The 12,055-nt window shown below is 38.8% G+C and overlaps 1 protein-coding gene across 31 annotated transcripts in view; it reads right to left on the reverse strand.

Annotated features, from left to right (window-relative positions):
* Positions 1–12,055, reverse strand: part of LOC124642823 (twitchin) — a 130,986-nt gene that overhangs the window by 20,650 nt on the left and 98,281 nt on the right. For all 31 annotated transcript variants that reach the window (XM_047181524.1, XM_047181525.1, XM_047181518.1 and 28 more), the window contains 18 exons: positions 11,553–11,720; positions 10,899–11,051; positions 10,313–10,462; positions 9,599–9,793; positions 8,662–8,866; positions 8,041–8,199; positions 7,338–7,542; positions 6,695–6,831; positions 5,989–6,198; positions 5,268–5,623; positions 4,861–4,981; positions 4,210–4,407; positions 3,569–3,688; positions 2,924–3,088; positions 2,208–2,378; positions 1,477–1,593; positions 877–1,042; positions 269–429 (listed from right to left, as the gene is read on the reverse strand). In XM_047181524.1, coding sequence (XP_047037480.1) covers positions 269–429; positions 877–1,042; positions 1,477–1,593; positions 2,208–2,378; positions 2,924–3,088; positions 3,569–3,688; positions 4,210–4,407; positions 4,861–4,981; positions 5,268–5,623; positions 5,989–6,198; positions 6,695–6,831; positions 7,338–7,542; positions 8,041–8,199; positions 8,662–8,866; positions 9,599–9,793; positions 10,313–10,462; positions 10,899–11,051; positions 11,553–11,720 — 3,157 coding nt within the window. The remainder of the gene's footprint in view (positions 1–268; positions 430–876; positions 1,043–1,476; positions 1,594–2,207; positions 2,379–2,923; positions 3,089–3,568; positions 3,689–4,209; positions 4,408–4,860; positions 4,982–5,267; positions 5,624–5,988; positions 6,199–6,694; positions 6,832–7,337; positions 7,543–8,040; positions 8,200–8,661; positions 8,867–9,598; positions 9,794–10,312; positions 10,463–10,898; positions 11,052–11,552; positions 11,721–12,055) is intronic.

A 12,055-nucleotide genomic window follows, 5' to 3' on the forward strand; every position in this document is an offset into this window, starting at 1 on the left:
GCTCATAGGGTACTAATATAAAAAGATTTTGAAGATTGATAGGGGTGGAATATCGAGAGATCAATGAGTTACAACAGTCGATAAACATTCACACTTGAAGAAGTAGTATAAAGATATAGTAAGAGAGCCAAGAATGTCTAGTATGTGAACTACAAAATTCCGATCATTGTGTCGACAATTAAGACTTAATTTTCAGTATATATTTTAAACCTTTTTTTTGGCATTATCTCTTGTTTCATAACTTGCAATAATTAAAAAAAACCCTTACCAGGATACTCCTTCTTCTTGAACTCCTTCTTGATAATCGCCTTGGTCTGCACCAGCGTAGTGGGCTCGCTAGGCTCCGACCTGCCGTAGATGTTCTCAGCGTATACGCGGAACTCGTACTGCTTGCCGGGGACTAGGCCTGTGATCGCCATTGTTGTGAATCTGGTGGGAAAAGAGGTTTGTGAACTTTAATATAGTTTGTAAGGCTTGGAAATGTGGTCGTGGCTAAGCGACACTTAGAAACAACGGTCGATCGAATATTAAATCAAGCATTGCTTGGTGCGCTCGGTCTGTACCATCTTGTCATGAAGAGTTCTTCAGTGGTTCGGAAGGCAAGTTAAATTGGTCATCTGAATGAATAGCTTTAGAAGTAGGTAATGGGTATTCAGAAACTGAAGACATCTGACAACCAGTCTTACCAATAAGTATTAAGTTGGCCAGGAACTGGGTTAAGCATGTCAGATAGGCGGCAGCTTCATAAAAATCCCTGGTAATCAGCGCAACGGGAACATTGACACAAGTGTAAAACTGGAAGCCTACCCCAGTACAGTTGGGTTAAGGTTAGGCAGAAGATGATGATAACATGAATATAGATCATAGATGCCCTACCTGGTGTTGCCAACCCTTATCCAACTGGACATGGGATGTTCTCGTTTCTCCACCAGATAGTTGGTGATGTCTGAGCCTCCGTCCCACACTGGCGCCTTCCAGCTGAGTGCAAGAGAGTCCACGCCGATGTTGTCCACGGCTGGGAAGCGGGGCGGGTCCGGACGGTCTGAGAAATTGTTGGTGTTTTAATTTAATGTTGGTTTATTTACTTGAGTAGTAAATGCTTATTTATACTTTTTTATCGCATAAAAAATAAATGATCACTAAAAGAATCCAATTCAATATTATATGAAAGAACAAAGTCCACCAGTTGGGAGATTGTAAAAGAAGAAACTTTAAAGAATTATATTTTAAAGGAATTATTTTTATAACCGAATTCCCCAGCGAATATTATAACAATTTGTGAAATCTTTCCACCTATTACTGGTCTAGGGTACTGTTTTATTTGCTGTGAATTATTGCTCCTTCTAGAGAAATCTAAATCTGTGGAGATTTTGCTGTGAATTTCGCAGTAATAATAATATTACTGTTTCTTTAGATTCGATATCCTAACCTTACTCACTATTTTAAAGACTACATCTAACTCCAATATACACTTACCGCTAATCTCAACGTTGATGGTAGCGGAGTCCTGTCCCAGCTCGTTCTCAGCGGTGATCCTGTACGGGCCGGAGTCGAGCTTGCTGGCGTCGCGGATAGTTAGAATCGCGTGACGTTCTGGAATATTGCATAGAGTATGTTAATATTTGTTAGGGTATAAAATAAGTCTTAATCGAGTTATAACGAGTTATATATAAAAACCGGCTTTAGTGCTACTTAGGTTTAACTGTTGAAGGATACTCCTTGTGGCCCTTACTGGCCACATACAATAATAATCTGCCACATGTATTGGCTTGTTCGAATTACTGTCTTTGATGTCAAATGTCTGTGACATTGTGTTTGTGCTATATTTTAATATATACGTTATTATCGGCACCCTGCAACTCTGTTTCATTTTCCAATTTTAACTCAAACCAAGATTCAAGATGTCCTAAACCCATGAATAAAACCGGTGTTTTCAAGACAAAGTTTTATGATAAAATAGGTTATGTGAAGGCAAAATAATTTTCAAATGTACAGACATTTTTTTTATTGTTTTACTTAATTATGCAATAATTCAAATTAGAATTGATGGTGAACAAAATCAGTAGTTTTGGAGAGCAAAAACCAATATTGATTGTTATTGAACGGATACCCTTTTAGAAAGACATTACAGAAATTATACGCACAACATACATCTAAACCATTATAAACAACTTCATTCAGAACTTAAAAACAAAACCACATCGTACCTTTCCTCTCCACATGATAATGATGTCCAGACTCAATAGTTTCTCCCTCCCTCACCCACGTGATCTTGGGCACCGGGTGTCCAGTGAAGGGAATCTTGATGACAACGTTCTCGCCCTTGTCGAAGTATGCCGTGACCCGGAAACGAGGCGGCACGTTCAGTTTTGGTGCGGCTGTGAAAATGGGTAAATTGTGAGTATTTTTGGGGTTTAGGAATATAATTTAGAGGTTAATAGTGTGATCAAGAATAAATAATGTAAGGAAAGTATCAAGACTATGTTTAGACGAAAGTTATCAAAATATTTTTGGGGTGTACCAAAACTCTGTTTTAATTTACCATTTAACAATGGTAAATTAAATATTGGATCCCGACAGTTATTCGAACATAGAGTTTTCATTATAGATACACATATCTCATTTTATAGTCGTATCAGGTGAAAACCATAAAGTTTGACAACCGGTTTTACGGGTACAACGTTGCCCAAGTAACTAAAAATTAAGGAGATCAGATAAAGCAGTCGTTCTATGTAACACACTAATACGGTAAGACTGGTAGACGACCCGAACAGAATTACCAGAGTAGGCAGACAGTTAATCAGAAGACAATCAGTCTTATTTCACTCAGTTCACTGACTTAACAAGCTCATATTACCAGTCATCTATGTAAAAAATCTGAGACCTGTCCAAAAAAAAATACTCGTAACACTTAAAAACTCACTCATAATCAACAGTTCAGCCCTAGTACTCTTGACACCGGCCCTATTAACAGCCCGGCAGACGTACTCGTCGGCGTCTTCGCCGAACACGTCCATGACGGTGAGGAAGTGGTTGTCACCCTCGCTCCAGATGCGGTGGCGAGGTCCGTTCGTTATTTCGCGTGCTCCTGTAGAAATAACAGAATGTATTATAGTAAAATATATATGTATTATAATTAAAAATATATGTAATATATATATGTTTTTTCTGGATGAAGAAAAAGCCAGAAAAATGGCCAGGTAAGCGGGACGGTTGCTACGTGCTATTGTGGCTGTAGAATACAAAGGGGTTGTAAAACGAGCAAGATGTAATGACGATCAGTAAAAGTCTGACATTCCATTCCACTTCACATAGTGGCTCATTCAAGACATTGAAAGTCATTTGACAATTCGCATGTTTCAAAAAATATTACATTTAGAAGGAGTCATTTAAGATGAGATTGAATTTCCGTTAGTGTATAACGAAAAAATACAGATACCTTTCAATTTACAAAGTTACTTGACTTGACTATGAGAAATGGAAGTCTTTTATATTTTACTAAATTAGGAAGTTGACCATCACCACAACATAACCATATTATATATAGAATAGGTTAAATTCTACTCACCCTTATACCACGTGATGGTAGGCTTCGGCAGTCCAGTGATGGTGCACGTGAACTTGGCGTTGTGGTACTGTATACAGTTGGCGTTCTTCAGCGGCTTCACGATCTCTGGCGGGGTGGCCGCTGTGGGAGAACGGGGTGGTTACTTATTTGTATGGAAGATACGTATAAAATTTGCTTGTAGAGAACTCAAAGCATCATAAAAGTAGTAAATAGAAATATATAATGTACTTATGATCGATTTATACAGAAACATATTTTACGGCTGTAAAAGAGGCTATCTACAAGGTTAAATTATGACGCTACAATGATCTCGCATTTCTTATGTCATCTAATATTAAATAATAGTTGGTATAATACACATAATGTTTTTTTTTAAATCTAGTTATTTCATCCATATTTTTCATTTAACAAATACAATTTCATTCTTCCTTTTTTATACAATAGGGGCAAACTTCTTCACAATCGCTTTCCCAAAAATGACAACAGACCGCATTTCTAATTTCCATTTTTTTAATGTTTACTGGGTCTTTTCTTTTTTCCAAACTTTTTCCAATAGAATACATTTCTCTGGCAACCGTTTTGAATTGACGCTGTGTTTCTCTTCCTCCAATAAGCCTATAAAGAGTTATCAAGTTACTGACCTTTAGGATCGACGACCTTGACCTGCTGACTGGCAGTGCTAGGCGGCGAGACTCCGGCCTCGTTCTGTGCCGTCACCCGGAACTCGTACTGCCGGCCCTCGATGAGGTTGGAGCAGTTCCACTGGTTGGGTAGGCAGAGCGTCGGGTTTACGCGCTGCCAGGTGTTCGTGCCAACTTCGCGTTTGTCGATCCAGTAGCCTGAGGAAGGGGTTAAGTTATGAGTTTCTGTTATAGCAGTGTTGTTGATTGGTGAGGAGTGTTTCACTGTGACTTCCCAAAAAGGGGGAAGTTTTCACTTCGTCAGTTTTGTTTCATAGTAAGTATCAAGATTTCCGTGGTTACTATCACGATTTTCACACAAAGATTAAAACCAATATTCTACTTGAAAAGCTTACGATGTTCACTGATGCATTTAGCTAATATGGGTGACAAAAAATTCATATCGGATGCCAAAACTCGTGTCTCAAAAAGTCGCTTCATCATCAGTAAAAGAAGACATTAAAATATGACGACATAAATTAAAAAATCTGTGATTTTCTATTGCTCGAACAGTTCTACACATCCACATATTCTACATATCCACACAATTCTCCTTACAAAAATCTTGATACTTGATCGCTCCTTTGTAAATATACCATCTAAGTAATTTACCTTGAATCCTAGATCCGCCATCACTCTCTGGTTTGTCCCATTCCAGGTGAACGAAGTCTCCTCCGATCTCCAGGATCTTGGGAATGCCAGGAGCTGATGGTGGGTCATATGGTGCCTTAGCCTAGAAAGTAGACCAAATGATGAGTAAATTCTGTCAATTTTATAAAGAATTTTCCCTAAGAAATAATCCAGAAATAGGAAAACTTGGAAACTGTAACTTAACCGAATTAAAAAATAGGAGGTTCTAATTTCAACAGATTTTCTTTTGTACAAAGTAGATCAGAGTTATCATCATTTTTTTTTCCAAAACAGTAGTTAAGTTTCTTAGAGATAACGTCCACTGACTTTAAACCAACTGTTTTAAGAATCAACACCTTTTAAGAATCAAAAACTGCCAAAAACCTCACCTTAATCGGGTTAGCGCCTTCCAAAGCCGGTCCAACACCATTATCATTAGCCGCATGTACTCTAAAGTTATATTCCTGTCCTTCCGTCAAGCCTTGAACCGTAAACTTGGTATCCCTCACAGATGACGCAATGGTAATCCAAGCGGTTCCCGAGATGTCACAACGTTCAATGACGTAGTGAGTAACAGGTAGACCTCCGTCGTAAGTGGGAGGCTTCCAAGCCAGAGTGCAGGAGTGACGGGAGATGTCTGACGTCTCCAGAGGTCCTTGAGGAGGTCCGGGGAGACCGGTGACTGTGACTGTGAACGTGTCTGATGTTTCGCCTGATTTGTTGGTGATTTGGAGCTTGTAGATGCCTAGGGAGAAAAGAGTTTGTATTAGAACTTAACGTTTGAATGAAAGGATTTTAAATCGATTCCAGGTGGGTTCGATTCCAGGTCAGGCAAGTACCAATGCAACTTTTCTAAGTTTGTGTACACGGTAATGACCGTGTTTCGAATGGCACGTTAAACTGTAGGTCCCGAGTCCCGGCTGTCAGTGAACATCTCCGGCAGTCTTTACGGGAAGTCAGAAGCCAGTAAGTCTAACAACCATTCTACCAAGGGGTATTGGGTTGCCCGGGTTAACTGGGTTGAGGATGTTACTCAGCTGCATCTATTTAAACTGGAAGCCGACCCCAACATAGTTGGGAAATTGTTCTGAAAATGATGAGACCACTTACCCATATCATCCTTGGAGATGTCCTTGATAAAGATGAGGATGTAATCATCGAACACGGTGAACTTGAAGTGTGGGGACTCGGATAGCTTGTGTCCGTCTCTGGTGAGGACCACGTCGGCTGGCTGGTCTCCGGTGTAGAGGATCTTGATCTTCGTGTTGTCGTGTTCGGGTAAGTGTAGGTCTCCGGGCATGCGGACGATGCGTGGTGGGTCTGAGAAAAAGAGTTAATATTAGTTTCAAGTTTTTTTGGCAGTAGATTAAAGAGGCATTTCAAATGATTTAAACAATTCCATTATGGAATTACTAGCTTAAGTATATTTTTGTGCAAGACTAAAGATGGCAAAAATCAAATTTACTTAGAATTGTTTAAAAATCAATAATAATAGTGTATGAAATAGTTCAGACATGAAACCGTCTACATGTCTTATACATTTTTATCGATATTTTCTATGACACAAAATCTGGCGGAAATAGGTTTTGAGAAATTCTTTGAATGCAGACTTCATTTAATAAGGATTGAATTCTTTGTTTTTGAGTTTTTAAAAAGAATATATTAGATTCATTTACTCGCATTCATATTTCATACTGTGTAGAAAATTCTGAAGTTACGTTCAAAAAAGCTTTACAAACTGTTATCATTTATGGACTTCATTATTTGTGGGCAAAATTTATCAATTCTTTATGATGATTGATGGACGAACACTTACTTCCAATCTTCAGATGACCAGTGCAGTAAATAAAGCCGATATTATTAACGGCTTCGCAAGTGTAGTCACCCTCGTCGGCGTCGGTGGCTGCCATGATGTTTAGACGGAGTGTACCCTCGCGAGATTCTGCTATGAACCTGCGGGTGGAAGATAAAGGAACAAGGGTTCTAAAAATTGTAACAATCGTAGTGGTAAAAACAAAATTATTGGTTTAGGACAGAGTTATGTCTTCTGGTTTATGCAACAACCGACACTGATTCGTGTAGAGGTCGATAGAAAGAAGTGTAGATAGAATGTGTCAGTGTAGAAGAAGTGTAGATAGAATGTGTGAGTTTCGGTTGAAAATGAACTCCGAAAATACGTCATAAGTGTCGATCTTAGTCCTACTCGTCTAGTTTTAATTCATTTTTTTTTTTACAGACAACCAATTCTGTCAACAGTTTCAATCACTACTGTTAAGAATAAATCAATAAAATAAAATTCGTACAGTTTTATACTACTACTAAGTTTCGGCTTCACAAATTCCCGAGGAATCACACTTCCTGTTCCCAAATCCCAAATGATGAAAAGTAAGCCCAACATCTTTCACCACATCCATCACCATTCATCCTCATAGCCAAAACCAATGACGTTATTTCCTCACCTGGTGCCAAGCACAACTTCTCTGCCGTTCTTCAACCACCTGCCAGTAGGTACCGGGTTGCCGGTGGCAATACACTCCAAGGTGAAGGGTTTGCCGAGAGGAGCGCATGAAGTAGCTGGTAACTGCTTCATCCATTCCGGCTTCGTGCCTCCCAACTCCTCGCCGGTGCGAACTGGTGTGGTGCAGCTTGAGGGTTCTGATTTGCCTGTTGGTAGAAGTGGTGGGGTTTAGATTATAGTTTGTAAAATATGCCATTTACTTTGTCGTTAAAGTCTATAGTTATTAATTGTAGCTTCATCAACTTCGACCATCAGGTCCCTCCTAAGTATCAACTTAGGGAATAAGTAATGTCGTAAACATAGGTCGTAAAGAGGGACGGCATTATTTATTTTGTGGAGCCTTATACCTTTTTTAATCCACTTTTGACGCATAAACTAATAAAGTTCTTTGAAAAGTCATCCTTGTATCATATTTTCTAATGTTCCATCATTACTTTTTTAAATCGTTACCTTGAATCCTTGTGTTACAGGAGCCTTAATTAAGACCCTTAGAAGCTGCCGTTGTAGCAAAAATTATTAAGAACTTATCTTGTCCCATTGTCCTATAGGGTACAGTGACAAATATCCTACTTTCTTGTAATAATTTTACTTGGGTTCGTCGCAATACGTCAAGAAAAATCTCTAGGAATTCAGTGAAAACTTACCAGCAGAATTGACAGCGACAATACGGAACTCGTAGTCTGCCTTCTCGTTGAGGTTCATGGCGGTGAACGTGGTGTCCTGTACGTTGTAGTCGTTGCACTTCACCCAGACTGAGCTGCCGACGTCGCGACGCTCGATGATGTAGCCAGTTACGCGAGCACCTGGGTTTTAGGGAATAACGGATTAGTAGTTTTCTATAGATCTTGATGAATTTATAATATTCCGAGACTTTGTATGTCCGCCCCAATGGGAGCACATATTAGTATCTGTTTGCCAATAAATACCTCCAAATCAAGTTTAACTGATTGAATTGAAAGAAGAAAGAAAGAAATGTGTTTTTAAATTTATTTTTAACCTATAATGTCCCACTGCTGGGCAAAGGCCTCCCCATATTGTTTGTTATTAGCCCCGAATTAAATAAATGCAAAAAATCTAATTGTGTAACCCAATTCATTTACCACATCTTAACAACATACTCATTTTAAAACTACTACAGGAAAACTGAAATCCAAAAATAATACTGGCGAAAACATCGATATATATCCCATCCTTTACGACCTACAAACTACCTAGAGCATTAAATCCACCTTTACACATATTTCACGTTACATATGTAAACTAACCTCCATCATGCGCAGGCGGGTCCCAAGACAGATCCACATAGTTCCTTCCGACCCTCACCACGCGAGGAGCACGCGGCGGCGCCGGGGGGTGCGCCTTACCCCGCACCTTGTACGGCTGCGAGCTGGCCGAATACTTGCTCCAACCCGCTGCGTTCTTAGCACGGACACGGAACTCGTACTCGTGACCGGGCTCTAAGTTATAAGCCTGGAGAGGTAATTGGAGATAGTTAAAATTAGTCTGAAAGAGGAAGGTTTTTAAGTGGGGAAATTAGGAAAGTAATGGTCAAGTAAACGGTCAAGTATTTATGACGTAACAGCGCTTAAATGCTAGCGGATTTTAGCGGACATTCCTCGTGACATGTCATCGATATACATCCCATCGTTGTGAAATTGTTCCAAACGACTGTTTATCCTAACTAATATTATAAATGTGAAAGTAACTCTGTCTGTCTGTCTGTCTGTCTGTCTGTCTTTTCTTCACGCCTAAACTACTGAACCGATTTGTGTAAAATTTGGTACAGACATAGTTTGGAACTTGAGAAAGGACATAGGATAGTTTTTATTTCAAAAAATATATATAAAAATAAAAAATAAAATTTATTCCGGACATATAGCGCCATCTATTGGTCAAACCAAAAATATGCCGGAAGTCACTATTCCATGCGAACGAAGTCGCGGGCAAAAGCTCTACTATACTCCGTTTGAGTGGACACTTTAAACAAGGTTAACAATCATAATATAAAAAACTCACTTTAAAAATAAAATGTGACTAAAATTCAATAATGATTGCCACTTCATCAATGGAATTATTGTTTCAAGCAGTAGTAATAAAAATTATGTATTTGTGTAAAAAGTTCTATCAAGATTGTTTACCTTTTTTTAACTTCCTAAACCAATGGAGTATAATTCTTAGTCCTTATATCCATAGAGAACTTACCTGGTAATTACAGTCCTTAACGAGATAATCAGCGCTGTTCCAGACGCCATCTTGTACGTCTCTGTACTCGAGCTTGTAGCCTTGTATCCTGGCTCCACCGTCGGAGCGAGGTCGGTCCCAGATGACGGTGGCGGCTGAGCCGTCCCAGTCGGTGACGCGGGGTACGCCCGGCGGGTCGGGGATCGTGAATGGGAACTGTGGGAGAAATTGGAGTATATAGTTTAAGTACAGCTGAAGTTTTTTGTTCGCTTGAACTTTTGATCTGATTTGAAAAAATCTATCGGTGTTAGTGAACCCACTTTTCAAGAAAGGCTTTTTGGCTTTTTGTACGTGTATGTGAAGTACTTCCTTGATGATACAAATGAAACCTTAAAGTGTTTTGCTCTTGATAAGTTTTAAAGATACTTTTCGGCCTCATGTAATAGCTACTGTTAATAGTACCGGTTTACCTTACAGAAAGTAAAGCCGACCCCAACATAGTTTGGGAAAAAGGCTCGGAGGAGGACCTTACAGAAAGTCTACGGTAGTATGTGGTAAATAACAAAATACTATTTGATCCCAAGGTTCTTTGAAAACTCGACCGAAGCAATAAAAGTCCACATTTTACTTGCAAAATTTTCTTGCATCAATTTTTTTTACCATGAATTATTTCCATAATTATAGCTCAAAGTTAAGTTTAGACTCATTTTTTTCTAAATATTTCAATATACAAACCTTGGCAGTAATCGGGTCCTCCATGGCCAAAGGCTCGGAGACTCCGTACTGGTTTTCAGCGCGGACGCGGAACCAGTACTTGCGGTTCGGTTCCAGGCCCATGACATTGTAGTGACAGTTGCGGACAAACGATGAGATCTTTGACCATACCTGTAGAATGGGTATGAGGTTAGTAAATAAATAAAAGATCCCGACGAATTGAGAACCTCCTCCTTTTTGGGAAGTCGGTTAACAAATATAAAATAAATAGCAATATAATGAATATGCGAAAAGTTCTCAAAAATGGCTCATAAAATTGGTCAATTTTGTAATAACTAGTGAATGTGAAAGTCATTTCCGTCACTCTTTTGAATCTATTTCAGTAAGGAACAAATTTTTTTTCAAAGTTCCATAAGTTTTAGTAACTCAATATTGGCTTCTCAAAGGTGTTACACAAAAAATATTTATTGTTTTTTAGGCTGACGAATTATTGATTTTCGCGAAGAAATATGACCAATCAAATGGCAAAGGGCAAGTATTCTGCATCTTATATCTCTCCTCATCTCATATTAAGGTCCATGTAGCCTTGTGCCACTAAAATACTTACTCCACTGTTATCCATCTTCTCCACCACATAGTTGGTGATGGGCGAGCCACCATCATCTAGCGGCGGTTTCCATGACAACGTGCAAGTGTCGGGAGTAATATCCGTCACGTCCAAAGGTCCTTGTGGCGGCGTTGGTCTGTCTACTACTAACACCTGGGTGTGGAAAAAATATAATATGTATGTGTAACATTTACAAGAAAAATATATATAAACTGGGAAGTAAAGATATGGAAAATAATACAGTTTTAATATACAAAATCTGTCTTGGAACAAAAAACTTCGCCGTCCATGGTCTGCTTTATTTTATTAGATCCGAGTAAAAACTTTGGAAAACTTAAATCCCTTTCCTGTTATCAAAAATCGCAAAACCAAGGAAGACGAATTATTTAAAAACCAAAATTATGTAAGGTTGTGCAAATACATAGCTCAATCAAAATTACAAGAGGGCCTGTATCTAAATAGTGCTTTTGAAGTTTTAATTTCTTAGTTTGTACATTTATTTTAGGTTGCCCAGGTCAGATAGGCAGTCGCTCCTTGTATAACACTGGTACTCAGCTTCATCCGGATAGACTGGGAGCCGACACCAACATAGTTGGGGAAAAAGGTTCGGAGGATGATGATGATGAGTTTGTATATTTATTTTTGGTAACTTACCCTGCAAGTAGCACTGTCAGATCCTTCGCTGTTAACCAGCTGAATGGTATAGGATCCAGTGTCGGACCTCTTCGCAGGAGTGTTGTGGAATACAGTGTCGACATCTGACGTCACGAACCGGATGCGGGCGTCAGGGAACACTTCCTTGTCGTTGATTATCCATGATACCTGGGGAAGGAGGAGATATTTAATTTTATGAATAGTAATAATCAATACATAGTATAAAACAAAGTCGCTTTTTTCTGTCCCCGTGTCCTTTTGTAATCTTCAAAACTACGCAACCGATTTTCGTGTTTTTTTTTTAATATATAGAGTGACTAAAGAGGAAGGTTTATATGTATAATTACATACATTAAATAGTAGGGGAATACTGTTATCCCGTGCGAAGCCGCAGCGGGTCGCTTGTAGAATATATGATACATAAATAGAAATAAATAATAGTAAAAATCATATGCGACGAGATTTGAAAAAAAAAAAAAAGATATTTTATGAGATTGGAAATA

Source organism: Helicoverpa zea, chromosome 25 (genome assembly GCF_022581195.2).
Source record: "Helicoverpa zea isolate HzStark_Cry1AcR chromosome 25, ilHelZeax1.1, whole genome shotgun sequence".
Classification (NCBI taxonomy): Eukaryota; Metazoa; Arthropoda; class Insecta; order Lepidoptera; family Noctuidae; genus Helicoverpa; species Helicoverpa zea.